Here is a 17,704-nt window from a genome sequence, read left to right as displayed (position 1 = left end):
TCTTGTGTTCTTTCGGCCTACATCACCTACAACATTTCAACTCAATTGGGACATTTCAGTGCACGTTTATCTAAAAACTTTACCAAGACTATGAAATTAAAAAGAAAGTAAATTTACAGGCATTATTCTTCTGCTCTTCTACCCAAACCATGCCACAGGATAACGAAGACAAAAATGAGAATGAAACATTAACGCCATCACACTGAATTGTTTTTACCATTGATGATGGTGGAGAAAAGTATCATAAGCAAACTCCAGTTCAACTAGCACATATAAGAACATAAATAACTTAGAAGAGAGGAAAGTTTGTCACATATGAACATCTTTGAACAACTTACTCTGGAATTAGAATACAAAAAAATGAACAGATGTATCAAAATGTAATTTTCATTTTTAAATGAAATGCAAATTTTTCGAAGTACTGTACAAGTTTACATGTAAATTCTCCAGGCTTCGCAGGTGAGATCCAGCCTAGAAGATGAAATTTAAAAAGAGTCCAGTTTTTTTGTACAGACATGAGAAGTTAAGAGCAACCGTCGACCTGCCAAATTCATCTGCTGCGTGAATTTATCGTTAGCTATGAGACACGTCGTTTTCATGTCCCCTCCAGAGCACATGTGTGATTGGTTCAACCATCAGGACAGTTTTTCTTTTAAAGATATTAGTCGTGATTAGTATTGCATGCATTCAAAAACAAAAAAAACAAAGTCAGGATCAAATTAAGTCAGATCACACACACACAAAAAAATCCAAAACACAACTTTCAATTACAACTACACAATATCTAAATGCAAAATCCTGTGCTTTATTGTTACTGTCAAACTTTTCACCCACTTGCCAACCCTTTTTTTTTTTTTTTTTTTTTTTTTAAAGGTGAAATCATGGGATTTTGCATAATACACATCTTCTCTCAGTGTTATCATGTTATCACTTTCCAAAAATAGCCCCATCACGCTATGCAGCAGCAGTGAGGGAAGGAAGAAAACACGTGAGGTCAAACAATACCACAAAAATAAACAAAAATAAACAATCACATCTCCTTCATTCATCCTCACAGGTGTTTCCTGTATTCTGTAAAACCTGTGCACAAATATCAGCTTTGTAAAGTTTTAATGGCACGCTGATGTAAACTCACACTGAGGCCTGAACTCATGAGCTCTTAAGGGGATTCAGTCCGTGATGAAATCTGACCAGGAGGAAAAACTGCAGGTGAATCTTTAAAAAGAAAAACAAACAAAAATACAGCTGTTCGTCTCCTGTGAAACTAGTGAACACACGACAGGAAAGTGTTAGTGAACAGTGTGAAAATACTGCTGATCCTTCCATTTGTTTTAAGACTAACATTAATAGCTGTCAAAGTAAATAGTGTTGAGCGACATACAAATATTACAGACCTTGGTCAATTAATAGTCACATTTAATAAATGTGTCTGCATGCCCACAAAAGTTCTTAGATTCGCTATCTGAAGAATAATAGAATGATTTAATTTTACAATTTTTTTTTTTTTTGTACATCCACACCGGAGTCATTTTTAAATTTATTTCCACACTTAAACTAACTTTGTAACATGATACACTCTCACTTCTAAACTACGCCACAGCAGCCTTCACTTTCCCTTGTCTTCATATCCGAACAGGTAGAATCATCATCATTATCGTCATCATCATTGGTTAGTGGTTATTCATTCTTCATTATCAAAAAATTGGTGAAGACGATAAAAAGGTTTACCAAGCCAGGAGATCTTCCCTTTCTGTTGACTCTTCGTGACTCTAAACCTCAACTAGCTTGTTATACAACATAATCAAAACATGTTAGCAAGACAATAAAAAAAAGGAAAAAAAAGAGAGATGAAAAAAAGGGGACCTTGAACAGAAAAGGCCTGAAAAGTGGGATATGGTGACCTTGTTCAAATTCAAAATCTAGCAATCTAACGAAAGTGAAAGAGATCCACCTGATTGGACGACTGCGCTGGGAACTCAATGGCGTCGAATCCTCAACGGCAATGTCCAAGGAACTCATCACAACCATCATTCCTTCATTAATGTGTTAAGAGTCCTGAGAGCACTAACCAAAAAAAAAAAAAAGAAATTAAGAAACAACAAAACAAAACAAAGAAAAAAAAGTGAAGAATTACACATTTACAGTAGAAGAAATAGTTTGTTTTCACTTTATGATACACTAAATATGTACAGTCACATGCAGAAGACTGTCTGCACGGGAGACCGGAGCCTGTGTCTTTTGCCGTTTTGACATGTGTAAATCACAAAAAGTGCCGCAAATCCTCGCTGAGTGTCTCTCATTCCTGGCTAGAATGGCGAGAAAAAAAAGCACAGAACAAATTCACCAGCAGCCATGGGCGTGTCACTTGAGAAGACGTTGCAATAGAACGAAAAAACACATCACAGAATGTACTAAAGCTACACATGATTCCTTAACTCCTTGGCACTCCTTAGAAATGACCACAAAAAAAAAACAAAAACAAAAAAAAGGTGGAAAAAGACGCTAGATCGCACTGCATTGGAAATGGCTGATGGTTGAGTCCACTCCACAAAGAGCCAATCGAGTTGCTAGATAGTGTTTTCTCTTTTTCACGTGTCTGTTTTGTCTGTCGATGGAGGATATGATGATGACTAACAACCATGTCAGGCTTTTCTTTGGATGGAGTGATGCTTTTGTTTTCCCACTGTAGGCACAAGGAGGAGCCAAGGCATTGGGGGAGGGGGATGGGGGGGAGAGGAGGGGAGTGGGGTGCAGGGCCTCAGCGTCTCATCTGGCCCATCTGATAGTTCTCTCTGGGCTGACGGTGGTGCCTCTGGGGCTGCGCCTGCCGCTGAGGTTGCCTCTGGGGTTGCCGTTGGCCGCCGTGCCCACCGTGGCCGCCGTGTCCGCCGTGACCTCCGTGGCCGTGCTGGTGGGCGTGCGGGTGCTGGGACTGGTGCTGCACCTGGGAGGCGGCTTGCTGCTGCGCTCGCCGCCTCTTCAAAGTGCCTGTGAGGAGGAATGACATTAGATGAGCTTGTTAAAAGAAAGATAGTAGGTCGGGTGGTGGAGACTCCAAGACAACAGTTTGACTACTGTTGTCTACTGTTGTTAACAATTGTAAACAATGACAACATTTTAAAGCAGTGTCCATAAAAGCCATCTCAGTTTGGTCGTAAAACAGCCTTTTTTAACCTGTGCAAACACGTCAAATTCATTCGATCAGTTTCTTTAGAGGAATTTTTTGGGGAAAATTAAGATCTTAATTTCAAAGCAGGGTGTTGAAGCCTCTTCCTGCTCTCAGGAAACATTATGACCGTAGTCAGAAAGCTGTTGCAATAACTGCAATATTGTACTTTAGACAATCAACCACCACATCCACACTTCCTTTTTTCATAAGGCTAGGCCCTTCTTGCTTTACCCTTCACTGTGTGTATTGAATGTTCGGCTAATCTAGCGCCCAGCCCCTGTAACAGAGCCGGGCTCGGGGTGAGCTGATGTCTGTATACACGCCTGCATTAATATTTCGACTCTGTTCTATGTTTAAACTCTCCTGGGTCACCGTGGGGCCGAGATGGCTGCCATTTAACATACGAGGAAAAGTAGTTTTCACCACCAATCAAACAATCTAAAAGGCGTGTCTAGCCAGACTCCATTCATAAATCCCAGGTTTAAGAGGACTCGGCTGTAGGCCAATGTTGTGTCCTGCCACAACATGATTGAAAGTGTTTTCCATGTTTGTCGTGTACTGCTGCTCCATTTGGTCAACACTTAATCAAAAGAAAAGGCTCTAATACAACATGAACTGTTGGCGCTGTTGAGCCACTCTGAATCACTGCAGGAGACGTTCTTTCACTGCGACAGCCCTACATAGTAATTCTCACTAAAGGTTGCTTGTAATTGTAAATGTAAGAATTGGAGCTTATTCATCATGTCTGTAAGTACATTAACAATCTGACTGATTAAGAGTGTGTTATGTTAGCATTTTTTTGGTAATTGTCTTTTTATTGATATCAAAATACACAATTCCTTCCTGTATAATTTCTTCTAGACAAACAATGCAGTACAAGAACTCCGTACAGGAGATGCAAACCATAAACAGACATAATCTCATTTATAGTCATCCATAAAACATAACAACCCAAAGACAAGTCCAGGTTTGGTATGTTAACATTTGGTGTAAGATCTGGTTCATACACCTTGATCTCTATTAAATATTTTTATTTATTGTGTAAACTTTTAAAAATGTCTTTTCTCTTTCATGTGGCTTAACAGGTGAAATAACCATACTATTAGATTTTTCTGGGAATAGACACAATATCAGAACCCTTAAATATAATAACAATAAAAACAACAAAACAAATAATATGTTTATGTGCAGCAGAGTAACAAATGATACACAAACTAAAGGGATCCATGTAAAAAACCATACATGTGTACAAATGTATGTATGATTAGCTTGTCTTGTAAATCTCTGGACTTACCTGGAAGTGGTTTGGGAGGGGGGAGTTTGGGGTTACTGCTTGGCGTATGTACGCTACAGATCTTAATGAAGCCAGCCATGAGCATGATGAGAGCTATACCCATCAATAATACTGCCCACCAATGGGCCTGGAAAATAAAAAAAAGAAGCATGAATCAAACACAATCAATACAAAAACACCAGATAAAAACAAATCATCCAACCAGAATCAAAATACATACCACAATCCACTCAGCAATATTCTCATACAGCTCTGGGTTGAAGATGGCCTTCTTCAGTCTGGCGAGAGGTCCATCTGCATCCACCAGACGGCACTTCATGAACACGTCGCAGTAGCCCTTGAAGTCGTTGCAAGGTGAGCCGGCTGGCAGCGTGGTCACTTTCTTATTGAAGAAACGAGCCAGACGCTCCGACCCTGTACTGCTGCACGTGTTTGGATTCACTGTAGTGATGAGTCAGCGTCAGTTGACACAATTCAAATGACACCACAGAGTATATTTTCTCTAAAAGCACAGATCAAGTTGAAAAAAGAAAAAAGAAAAGAAAAAGGTAGATGGCTTACTCTTCTCCATGCAGCACACGTGGCAGAGCTCAGTCTCGTCCTTGCCTTCTTGGCTGGCACAGGTGCATGCCTCAAGCCCATACTTCTCACAGATGGAGCCAGAGCAGCCCTGCGGGGGAGGAGCACGAGGACAGGACAAGATCAGACACTGACTGGTATGAATATAAAGTTGCTATAACAACCCGTCCTTCCAGGTGTGCAGTCTTCAGCCACTCACCCCATTGAGGCAGACTTGAGTCTCTCCGTGGCAGGCGGTGAAGTTGGCCTTGGGCTCAGATGTTGGGCACTGTGCGCCGTTTCCGTTACACATGCCCTGATGAGCGCACTCTGACTCCTCTCTGCACTTCTCATTTCGACCCTTGTAGGAGCACTCAGCGGTGCAACAAGGACCCTGGCTGGGGCTGAGAGGGGAAGACATGTGTTGAGTCAGGAATTACCACCAAGAAAAATGACCAGATAAATAATTCAACTGAACGGGCTGAAAAATATCAGCTGTACCTGCAAACTTTGTTGGGCTTTAGTTTGCACTTCTTGCTATCATGTTGGTTGGCGTCATAGCAGCACTGGTCTCTGCACTGATCACTGTAGCCACAGTCACACTCCTCTCCTGGCTCCACCAGACCATTACCACAGATGGGCTGGCCAGACTCTGTTTGGGAAAGCAAAAGTACTTGTAGCATAAACATGGTGCTTGTTCCCCTAAAACTAGAACATTTTGTTTCATACGGTGAATTCTTGTAGATAGTGATGAAGAGGGTAAGAAACCAGACATTTAATAAGAAAACTCAATACATAATCAAACTGAACACATATTGCTGAGAGGAATGAGTCATTACAATAAAAAAAGGAAACAAAATGAAATGTGTTTAAATAGAAACGTTAAACTCAGACAAATCAAATATGAGGCGAACACTCAACTCATATCAGCAAACACTGATACACATGAGACTTCAAACAACTGAGTGTTCAAAGCAGCTTTTTAGACATACAGACATTCTGGTTAATTAAGTGACTTCTACAAAAGGTGTTTTATTATTCTGCTGATTTGCCAGCTTGATTAAGTGGCACACTTGGAGATCACAATCCACAATTCCACATTCTGCCAAATACAGCCAGTAAAAATAATACTGGACTGATGCCAATATGGCTTTTCACAGCTAGTTCCCTGCCAATAAGTTGGTGCATTTCTAGGTAGCCAAATACACTCTCTAATTAGGGCACTAAGGTTAAAATCATCCCCACTCATCAGTATGAAGACAGCAGAATCAGTAGGATATATGTCGGAAATGAAGCTTAGCTCACACAAAACGTTAAAACGTACCGACAAAACAGTTGCTTCTCTTCTTCTCCAGCACCTGGCTGATGTTACGCACGCTGCAGATGGAGAACTTATTATTGTTGAGCTTGTCTCCCGACGTGGCTCTTGCATACATGATGTAGTTGCCCTTCTCTTTCTTGTCTTGGCTCTTGGATTCACCAGGGGTGCACTCAGATCCAGAGTCATGCTGAGAGCATTAAAGAAGGAATTTTTTTAATTTTAAAAACAGGTTTAAAAAAAAGAAGGGACAAAGTGTACGAGCCTAATAAATTCCTTCACACCGCTCATAAATGTTGCACATCTAAGTTACTCACCGGGGAGCCGAAGTTGTGTCCTACTTCATGTGCAAAAGTGATATGGGAGACTTTTGGCGGTACGTGGGAGGCGTAGTTCTGCACAGTGATGATACCAGTGTTGAGAGACTTCTTTTTTCCGTCTGAGTACAGCTTGCTTTTTTCACAGATTCCTCCGGAGCTCCCTGCGAATGACAAGCACGAGTTGGAACAAACCACACCTTCAAAACACGAAGATTTATTCTCACTAAGGAGGAGGAGTATGATTAATATTATGACAAGTTTTCAATTAATGCCTAATTCCTTACTGCAAAACATATTTAAAATTCTATTACAGGGAGGAGACACAAACCCGCCCGCTATAAATAAGGGAATGTATTCACTTAACATACCAAGTTCATAATGTAGCACAGAAAACATCTTAGACATATTTCCACTTTACCACATCAGTAACAGAGCAAAACCAATACATGGTGAGGACCATAATTAAAACCTCCGGGAATCACATCTACATATTTGCTGAGTTGATGTTTGAGGCTGAATAACATTTTGAAGAAAAAAAAACACAGCCTCTTTCTTGTTGTGGCTCTGATGTAGTCGAGTAACAATAACTCATAAATGATGGCTGCTTTTCTAGGATGTAAACACTGACCATCAAAATACATAACCTCATATTCAACCAGGATTGATATGTTTAATTATAAAATACATACAACCCAGCACACGGAATTTGCTGGTTTAAAAGGTTGTTGTTCAGTGATGACACACCGACTGCCTTCCAGTACCTGAAGGGGCTCCCACCCAGGCCAAACCCAACACCCCGTCATCAAAGTCTCTGTCTGTGAACACGTAAGCCAAGCAGTAGTCATCGTGGTTCTGCTCCGAGTTCAGCTCCAAAAACTTCTCCACGCCGATGTTGGCGAAGCGGAACGGGTTGGACCTGTCCCTCTCATCATTGGTGGTGTTTATCTGTACGGGGGGGGAGTGATGAGCTCAGAGGAAGGATGATAAACTAAATCAAACACTTAAACCTAAATAAAAATTTGACTCACCCTGATCCTTTTCACCATGAAGCTTATGTTGCGAATGCCCATGAAGTCTGTGCCCTGATAGATAGCATCGATCGCTTTGACATGACTGGAGATCTGAAAGAGTACGAAACACACAGCGTTACATGAAAAAGCTTCAACTGCAAGTTTCAAGGTAAATGGTAAATGGACTGTACTTATATAGTGCCTTTCTAGTCTTTTCGACTACTCAGCGCTTTACACTACAACTCACTAACCCATTCACACACATTCATACACTGATGGCAGGGGCTACCATGCAGGGTGCCAACCTGCTCATCAGAGGAAGCTAATCATTCATACACAGTTGGCGCAGCAACTGGAGCAATTTGGGGTTAAGTGTCTTGCTCAAGGACACATCGACATGTGAACTGGAGGAGCCGGGAATCGAACCGCCAATCTTCCAATTGGAGGACGACCGCTCTACCTCCTGAGCCACAGTTTTATCAAAAGTTGACTAAGGCTTCCTATAACCAGATTCAGTCCATATGCAACAATACTGTAAGACTGAATTACTGAATGTTAAATATATGTGTAGAGCAGAGAAGTAAACAGTGAGTAATTTATTAACTTGTTAATTGTCTTGGATAATAAGTAACCAGTAACTTTTTTTTGCTTTTAACATTATCAGACATGTATGACAGCTGTGATCCAGCTGGTTTCTCTATGCTGTGTTGATAATCAGTTTGTTAACTAATAACTAGTTAACATTACTAACAAGTTAGCAGTACACTATTCAAGCTAAATCAGACTGGTTTACTTTATCAATACTTTATGATGAGACGTAGTGCTGTCACTTTTTTGTTGTATTTACAATTTAAGGCAGTTTTCCATCACATTACTCAAGAACAATACTTGAATAGGAAAAAAGAGAAGCCTTACTGTGAACTACCAATTTAAAAATGATATTGTTTAGTAGTGTATTTGTATAACAGTCTATTGTACTGAATAAAGAGGTGTTATTACCTCACAAAGTAACCTTTACACTCTTCTTAGGTCTATTCAAAGATATCACCAGACAAGTTCCTTCATCTTATTCCAGCAGCACTACTGTTGCTTTTGTGTAAAGTGAATCGTGATAAATGTTTATTACCTGAGCAATGACGGCTTCTCTGGTCTTGTAGTACTTGTAGAAGAGGTGATCAGTCTGAATGAACAGCTGGCAGGTGTTTTTCTCAATCTGGGCCATCCTTTTCCTCCTCAGCAGCACGGGGTCATTGAAGTCAGCCTCGGTGTGGAGCTCCTGGTGCGAGCCATGCAGGAGACGGAGTGAGGAGGAAATAGGCAGTTAAATAAAACATATACATAGCATTTTAAACCAAACAGTGGCTAAATAAATAATGTCTGGTATTTTTAGGACTGTGGTTTTTTCAGCTGCAGTATGTTCATGAACTGCACCTCTGCTGAGGAATATGTGCTGTTCAAGTCACATACAAGAAAAATATACAGCAACACTGAACATCTCATTAAAGGGGCGGTTTCATTCATTTTTTTCATTCTTATTCTTACTGTGTAGTTGTACATTCAGTCCCTTCACTCAAGTCAAGTCCATTCAAGTCTATGGAACCAGTAAAAAGGAAAATGTAATTAAATATGATGTTAAACTTCCCACATGCTATAATTTATTGATTTACAGTGTGCAATTTTACTATCTACGAAGAAATTAATTTATGTGAACACACACTCACACATTGAGATTTTAGAAAAAGTGGTTCAAGATAAAATGTCACTACTAATCTACTTATATTGTATTTACCTTTACACCATTGTTCAGAAAATATCTAAGGCGTACAAGTACAACATATAATATGAACTTCTATGCATTAAATGCATAGAAGTTCATTTAATGAGCTATGCTGAGCTATTCCCACGAGCCAGTGTAACTTCAATCTGCTCACTGCCGCTTGGCTTTGTACTAATATTCTTCTTCTCTATGGAGACTGAAAGCATGATTGCTGTTGTTAGTCATTGAAGCTGTTTCTACACAAACTAATTTGACCAAACATGTCACCCAGTGCAACCGTGTGATTCACTGATATCGTTTTTACACAACAACGGAGCTCTACGGCACAGATGAGTAAGATACATCAGAATTTGTCTGCACACTTGATACTTGTAACTAGGATGAGTTCATTGCTGGTTTGGCTCTGCACTTGACATTTGTTGACGACAAAAATAAAAATATAGGAAAATGGTGGCCTTGTCTATCCACTATAGGAAAGAATCTCTGTCCGTATGTCTTTCACAAATGTTTTGAATAACTCATCTGATCGACTTCACACGTGGGGAAAAAAAGGGAGAACCGTGATGAATTCGGTGCAATTTAGACACGATTAAACGGGTGATCAGTGTAGCACTCTACAGCATTGGGGCCGGGCTTCTGGGCTGTGCGATTGCGTAGAATGATCAGAAGTGTACCCCCTGCCATGGGAGAGAAGGGTTAGGGCTTCATTTGATAACATTAACAGTTAGGCTTTGTGGACAGAGAGAGAGAGAGAGGGCGAGTGAACTGAGCACAGGAGCGAGCGACAGAGACACAGCACTGGAAAGCTTTCTCTGAGAGAGAGGAAGACTGCAATTGGCAGAAATATGTTATTTTGTAATTATTTCATGGCGGTTACTTTCTAAAGCAGAAATAAACAACCATTAAACACACAACAGGTGAATTACCGTGGAGACAGACGCTTTTGGTGCAATGTGGACATGTGACACATTTAATATTAATAAGCTTTGAATAAACAAGCTAACAAAGAGCAACTCAGCTTCTTGTTTGAGTGCAACAGGGGTTGTTTGATATAAACACTGTCACATCATAGCGGGGCGGTGCTTCTGACTTGCTGAGTGGGACAAAGGCACAGCCGTGCTCACATATGCTGCCCAAGAGAGAAGAATGAGCGCACACAGGAGGAAAAAACAGAGGCGGAGGTAGTGAAACTAGCCAATAGGAGCGCAGACATGTTTGATTGGCAGTAGAATCAACCAATGGAAGGCTGTACACTCTTTCTACGGTTCAACCTCAGTTTAGTCTCACTGGTGAACTCTCTGGATTAAAATAATTTAATTTTTTTAATCCTTATTATTTTAATTGATATGATTGTCAGTTGAGTGAGAGAGTTATGTGGATCCTTAAGAACTAAAAAGCAATTAGCCCGTTTCGAACAGGCCGGTTTTGAGCGGGCACTGCATTAGTCCTTAAAAAAGGGGTTTCTCTGAGCCTGGTAGTAGGAAAAAAACATTAAATGTCCACAAAAACTGTGTCATCCCTTCACTTGACACAGTGAGGGTTTACTGCGGTGTGTGGTGATGTTCACCTTGGGTGGCTGCTCTACGGCGCTGGCTTGGAACTTCTTCATCTTTTCAAACACCGAGCTATCAGCACAGCCTCCCTCTGGGCCGTACTTGTGCGGGTAGTCTGAGCGAGAGAGGCAGACACAACACTGTTAGGATTATGGGAGACAATGTTAGCTACTTAACCCCCCTGAGTCACTCTATTTCTGGCTCTATTCATGATCAGCTAATGGATGTACTTACACGCCACTTGAGCCTAGCTTTGCTGTGTGAGCTGTTACGTTCCTAACGCTCTCATTAGCCATTCCTCTCACATTTCTGTTTAATTTGCCCTTCAGCCACATACTACTGTATATGTACACAGATGATTTGAAATTAGGGGGTGCCAGTTTAGTGCAGTGTGCTCAGTGCTCACTATCAGTACCAACGTTGTAAAGGCTGCTTAAATGAGCCAGTAGCCCGGGAGAAAGATTGTGTTACTCAGCTAATGAGCACCCCGGGTATCTCTGCTCCTTGGGAGGGCGATCTCGCCAGTCTGCCTCCATCAGCTCAGCTGGCCTAACCTTACACTTTCCCGATCACACATTTACATATGTATGCATCTAATTACTCACACTCTGCGATTACAAGAAATCGGCCTGTCAAAAGTATTTGCGTAGTTTCTAGGGACTCACGTATGTCGTCTTCATGGTAGATGACAGAGTGGAAGGGCACGTCTTTGTCCCCCAGGTACCTCTCAGAAGGCTCCACATAGTAGTTGCCGTGGTAGGTCTGAATGAAGCCCTCGAACTTACCATCCACAATGGAGCCATGAGACAGGGTGCCTTTCTCACCTGGGAATCCCCAATTAGAGTTATTGGGTGTTACATGATTCGCACAAACTCGTGATTCAGCAAAACATAATCAACAACACTTTGACAAATATCTTGAGTGGTATCGCTACTTTCGCATAAAAACAAGTACATTCACGTATGAAGGACCGTCTCACCGTAGATTTCTCCAGTGTAGATATGAGAGGTATCAAATGGAATTTCTTCTCCTGAAACATCCACCTTTAAATCTGGGGCAAACAAGGTGGTATCTCTCTTCATTCGTAAATTAAAATGCCTGAAATCAAAGAAATGAAATTATTGGTGATACAAAAACAAAACAGATTTTAAAGTGATGACACAGGTTACAGCTAGGACTGCAACTAACAATTATTATCATTAATCTACAGATTATTTTCTCAATTAACTGTTTAGGCTATGAGTTGTTAGAAAATAGTGAAAAATGTGTTTTATAACATATTAAAATGTTCTGTTTTTTCCATCAAACAGTTCAAAACTCATTTCAGTTTCCTGTTTGTTATATATATAAACACATGAAAGCAGCAAATCTCCAACTTTAAAAAGCTGAAACCAGAAAAATATGGGCATTTTTGTTTGAAAAATTACTAAAACAAGTAATCAAAAATCAAAACTGTTACAGATTCATTTTCTATCGGTCAATTAATTGTTGCAGTTCTAGATAGAGCACAGAGACATTGCAAGAAGTGTCTTTTTTATGATGCCCCAAAACTGTCTACCGATATCTTTCATTTCACATGGTGTGTATGTGTGCCGATGGATTTGGGTGTGGATCTGAATTTGGACTCACTTTGGGAGGTAAACAGAATTCACCCAGTCTTTGAGGAAAAGGAAAATGCAAATTCAAAAAGGAGAAAAGGGGGGTGAAAGCAAGGGTACGCTTTGGCAGAGAGAAAACATCTGAAGCTGTTTTCTGTTGCAGAAGGGAAACTGCAATCTTCATCTCTTAAGAGACGGGAATAGAAAATTAGGACATCTTGCTGTTTTCTTTTTTTTTTGTGGTTGATCAAACGTATGGCAGGGAAACTGATGTTACAGAAAGCCTCGAGTCTCATGTAACACCTACACAGTGCTCCTATTGTAAGCTTGTACTGCATGTGAGTTACTGTTCTGTAGGTCAGCAAACAGCAGCTAAATTGCAAGGAGACAAATCTGAAAATACGTTCACACTTGACATGATAATACACATATCTGCTTCTGTACATGCCCAGTTTTTATTTCATTGTTTTCTGTAAGGACTTTATCTCAGATGGGAAATGTAAGGCACATTCAAATTCTACCTGAGAACACAAAACTGACAGTGAGCAGTAAGATATTGAATATTTCAGAAATATTTAGACATTTTGTTCAAATCAGGTGACGAGAGGGTGGGTGGCGTGCCGTAAATTGAGTGTCACGAAGAAGAGTTGTGTGCCTAAGCTTTGTCAAGAATTCAAAGGGAAAAGAAGCTGATGGATCTCTGCTTTTTTCAAAAGAAACACACATCTTCCTTCCATGTGTTTGTTTGTACAGTTCTTATCGTTCTCGTGCCTATTAAGCAGCATCGGAGTTTGGGAACAGCAGGCTCTGCTACGGGCAGCACGATAAACAGCCTTTGCCAAGCTCCCCAGCCAGATGGTCTTGACTTTGTCATGGAGAGTGCAGACACTTTCTATCAAACACTCCACCACTTCAAAAAAACTGGTTAACAAGGTCTATTTACATCCATCTATCTTGTTTACCTTGAAGGGGGACTCCCACCCAGGTATTATGTGAACAGGCACACCTTGCAACCAAACCCACCAAAAGCCGGACTAACACACAGACAAACACGTTCACAGTTTCTAATTCTTCTGACCTGCGTGTACTCAGACTGCGGCAGGAAATCAGAACAAACTCACACAGAAAAACACACAGAGGAGAGGAGCAGAGACATCTCACTGATGATAGCGCTCACCGGGTCCACTATTTTATAAAACAGGACTTAAAGTAAACAACTTTCAATCAAACTGCCCATCTCTGCTACAGCTGACCTCCACCTTTAATCCAGAGCTGCAACGATCGGTCGATCGATGGAAAATGAATCGCCAACCCTTTTGAGTCTTAAAGAAAAACATTCTCAAAATTCTCTGATTCCGGTTTCTTAATGTGAATAGTTTCTTTAGTTTTCTATGATAGAAAACTCTCTTTATCTTCTTCTTTTAAATCTTTGGACTGTGGAAGGTTGGTCAAGACAAAACAACATCTGAGGATGTCACCTTGAACTTTAGAAAACATTTTGATGGACATTTTGTTACCATTTTCTGACATTTTATAGACCAAACTGATATTTGATTAATTGAGAAAATGATTGACAGATTAATGAACACTGGAAATAATAAGTCAGTTGCAGCCAACCAAAGTTTATTCATAAGAAAAACAGGCAAAAGGGAAGAGCTTTGCAAACAGACAAATAGGTTAATGCAGAGATAGACGGAGAGACATAAACACACACACACACACACACACTTAAAAGGACCAGTGTGTAAGATTTAGTGGCATCTATCCCCTCCAAACATGTAGTGAACCAGTGTTAGGTTTTTCTGTTCTGAGCTCCTGTAGAAACATAGAGGACCCACTCCCTGTGTAGAGAACAAAGGGCTCATTCTAAGGCAACGAAAAACACAATTATTAATTCTTATTTTCATGGGATTATACACCAATTAAAACATATATTCCATTTCTGCTAAATCTGTGCCGCTAGATGCCACTAAACTCTACACTCTGCACCTTTAATCCATATCCGTAAAAGTTGACTAACCTTCCATGGGCGTGAAAATCTAAATGGAGAAACCTGTCTTCATGAGAAAGCGCCCTCTTGGCCCTCTGATGTTTGCTGTGAATAAGCTCTGTGTCGTAAGACAGGCCCTCATAGTGACGAATGTACTTGTTCAGGGGGTTTCTATAATGTCCTGCGAGAAGAGATAACAGGAGGAGAGATTATTACCAAACATGAAAAATATGAGACAGGTAAAACCTTATGAAATGCATATCCTTATGAATTCAGAGTAAATGACAGCACAGTGATCCCAGTTGTACGGATACAATCTTCTTGAAATAACTTGTAGGTGTTATATGCATGCATTGTGTGTAATCTCACAAAATAATGTGTGAATACATGTGACTGACACAGTAATCTAAGAAATGTAATATACATATAAGCATCCAGGTTCTTAGGTTTGTAACAGCCTCATAGTGTGTCTGCCACACCAGCTATTCAGAGCAGAAGGCAGATCATTTTTTTATATTTAAAGCAAGATGTTTTGAGCAGCTGATACTCTGATGTGAGCCTTTAGATTGACAGTATAGCATCTATGTTTAGAGTGAAAAAAACAGACGCTCATAACACGTTAGGATCATTCAGAAGCCAAATAGTCAGATTATCAGGCATATACAGTAGATGTCAGGCAGGATTATAACGTAGGAAAATGACAACAGCCCCCCCCCCCCAAAAAAAATGGTCTGTGTTTTAAAATTCAGCTAAATCTATTTAAGTCAAACGATGCCAGTTTTGGAGCTGTGCTAAACAACAGCCCCCAGCGTCACGGCATAATTATTTTTCCACCAGAAGAGTGGGTGGTGGGCACGAAGGGAAAAAAAAAAAAGATTCTCGAGCACCTCCACCCTTTTCACCAAGTGCTTCACACTCAAAAGCAGCCTGACAAGCTCAAAAAAAGAAGAAGAAGAAAAACCTCACTGAAAACAAAGCGACTCTGTGAAGGGCTCAAATGGTCTTAACAAAATTACTGTGTTGAGACATTTCACTGAGCATCTGAAAGATCATATTATTGCCCCACAAAATATAAACCAAAAGAAAGTATTTTCAGTAAATGTGGTGTGTAATTAGCTCTCTGACAGGTAATTATGTCCGACTAGCGAGTCATAAATTACAGCATTCGGTATAACTATGAAACAAAGATGGATAAGTAGACCAGGCTTCAGCTAGTTCTGCGCTCATGTGCATGATGAAATATTTAAGTGTTAACATTGAATTTTTCATTGAGGTGACTATGAGAAGTGAAGGACTCTGAAATACCTTCATTTACCAAATGGTGTGCCGACAACAAGTTAAGACACTCAACACTCAGCAAACACATGACGACTACATTTTTGTGAACAACCTAAATCATTACTAATTATTTTTTTAATTTACTAGATAAAACACACAGCTACCTTTCATTCAATTGGATTTCTTGAAAAAGTTTCTGAGAGATTTTAACAGGTAGATGAGATAATAATCAGAAGAATTAAGCCTTACTTTAACTCTAAATGTAAAAATGTGTAAAAATGCTGATAATTTCAATTTTTTGCAACAAGATTTAAAACCACAGCCGCAGCATTTAGCAGGTGTATAATACCATAGTCGGTGCAATGCAAGTACAACACAGCAATCTGCAGAGAGGTAACTTTGCTTCCAAAAACGATGCACAATAATTAAAGCCATTTTTAAAGCAACCCTTACTGTGCAGGATGATGTTTGTGCTGAGTTTGAAACTAGAAGACAATTTCCCCCCCTCATTTATCTGCTGAAAAAGTTTCTCTGTGTTCATTGACAGTCTTATTTTATGTGGTGGGTCTAGGAGCAGGATGGGTCCAATATTTAACTTACACAAGTGTGATGTGGAAACTTGAAGCCTCACGTGCACAAATACTGAGAGTCGACTTTAAAATGAAGTAAAAGATATCTTGAAAACTTTTGTGATTAAATATAATTGCACATATTTTTTTTTCAATGGGAGAAAATGAGTAATGTATTTTTAAGGATGTTAACAAGATAAACTAACTTCTAATGTGAAAAAACCCATATCAGACACAAATTATTATTCAAAATAGAGTATTTTACATACATCTGAAAACATGTTTGAAGAAGACCTTTTCCTACACCCCATTTCAACGCTATATCATATTAGATAATGCCGTATTACACCAGCATTGACCACTGACAGCACAGATTTCTTTTTTTTTTTAAATGCAAGCAAACCAGACAACTTGTCGCATAAATTGTTAACCCTGCTGCAGCTAACAATACGCCAGTGACCAAACTTATTATTTTACCACCACATTATTAACATTAGCGGCTGAACCCTTTAGTTAGCACAAAGCTAGCAGGATATGTTAACACGGTCGGCATCTCCATCTTCTCATAACAATGGCTGTCGGCGCTTCTCTGCACGATAACAACAAAACCGAGACAAACCTCACAATAAAAACGGTGACAACACGCAGAGATAACGCAGCAATGTCGCCTTATTTCAATCCACCACGTAAATCCGAGTCAGCTTTTACGCTATGGGACATTTGTAAGCGAGAAGTAATACGGCAAAAAGGGTGCAGTCCTCTTCATAACAAGCAAGGCCCTGCTGATCCCTGATGTTAGCTCTCCGGCTACCAGCTCCTCTCCCGAGCTCTCATGGATTCAACACCGAGCGATGCAAGTTTAAGGGATTTTTCGCCGAAAATGTGCCACTCACCTCGGGTGTAGTTCACTAAGTACACGAAGAGGAAAAGTTTAAGAAGAAGCATATCTGACAAATCCATTATTTAGAGCATTGATGCCGTTTTCACTTTATTGTCCTACTTAGATAGGCGCAGACGCCCTCCTGTGTGTTTATTGCAGCTTCCTCTCATCGCCTCCTCTCTCGCTCCTGCGTCGTGACGTCAGACGCAGGGAATCCAGGCATCCCCTCCTCCCTCCCTCTCTCCCTCCTCCCAAAAAAAATGCATCCATGATCCAGGCCTGCATACATCACATCACATTACAGAGCTGCATTACAGGGCTGCCTGGGTGTCGTATAGCATATGCAATATCCTTTCCCCTCCATTACAGACACAGGCAAAAACACCCAGG

At 40.3% G+C, this 17,704-nt stretch overlaps 1 protein-coding gene across 2 annotated transcripts; it reads right to left on the bottom strand.

Moving 5' to 3' along the window:
- Positions 1 to 819: 819 nt before the first annotated feature.
- Positions 820 to 17,461, bottom strand: LOC133981414 (disintegrin and metalloproteinase domain-containing protein 10-like). Of its 2 annotated transcripts, XM_062420080.1 has the most exons (16): positions 17,328 to 17,461; positions 14,618 to 14,768; positions 11,979 to 12,097; positions 11,665 to 11,823; positions 11,014 to 11,114; positions 8,796 to 8,945; positions 7,688 to 7,780; positions 7,421 to 7,604; positions 6,657 to 6,820; positions 6,346 to 6,529; positions 5,523 to 5,673; positions 5,242 to 5,425; positions 5,025 to 5,133; positions 4,684 to 4,904; positions 4,464 to 4,590; positions 820 to 2,988 (listed from the first exon to the last, which is right to left on the bottom strand). In XM_062420080.1, the coding sequence occupies exons 1-16, from the start codon at positions 17,392 to 17,394 to the stop codon at positions 2,759 to 2,761; spliced, it is 2,394 nt and encodes a 797-aa protein (XP_062276064.1). In that variant the 5' UTR covers positions 17,395 to 17,461; the 3' UTR covers positions 820 to 2,758. The 2 variants fall into 2 exon arrangements, with proteins under 2 accessions (XP_062276064.1, XP_062276065.1); XM_062420081.1 differs by lacking the exons at positions 11,014 to 11,114; positions 17,328 to 17,461 and having other exon boundaries at positions 14,618 to 14,745.
- Between the last annotated feature and the right edge of the window lie 243 nt (positions 17,462 to 17,704).

This window comes from Scomber scombrus, chromosome 6 (assembly GCF_963691925.1).
Source record: "Scomber scombrus chromosome 6, fScoSco1.1, whole genome shotgun sequence".
Lineage (NCBI taxonomy): Eukaryota > Metazoa > Chordata > Actinopteri > Scombriformes > Scombridae > Scomber > Scomber scombrus.
Note: the sequence above shows the minus strand (reverse complement) of the source record. Positions and strands in the feature narration are given on the sequence as shown.

Coding starts and splice junctions, on each gene's coding strand:
- LOC133981414 (XM_062420080.1), bottom strand. CDS start 17,394: ATGGATTTGTCAGATATGCTTCTTCTTAAACTTTTCCTCTTCGTGTAC. Junction 8,946..11,013: donor CCGTAGAGCAGCCACCCAAG/GTGAACATCACC, acceptor GGCTCGCACCAG/GAGCTCCACACCGAGGCTGA. Junction 4,591..4,683: donor ATATTGCTGAGTGGATTGTG/GTATGTATTTTG, acceptor TTTATTTTCCAG/GCCCATTGGTGGGCAGTATT.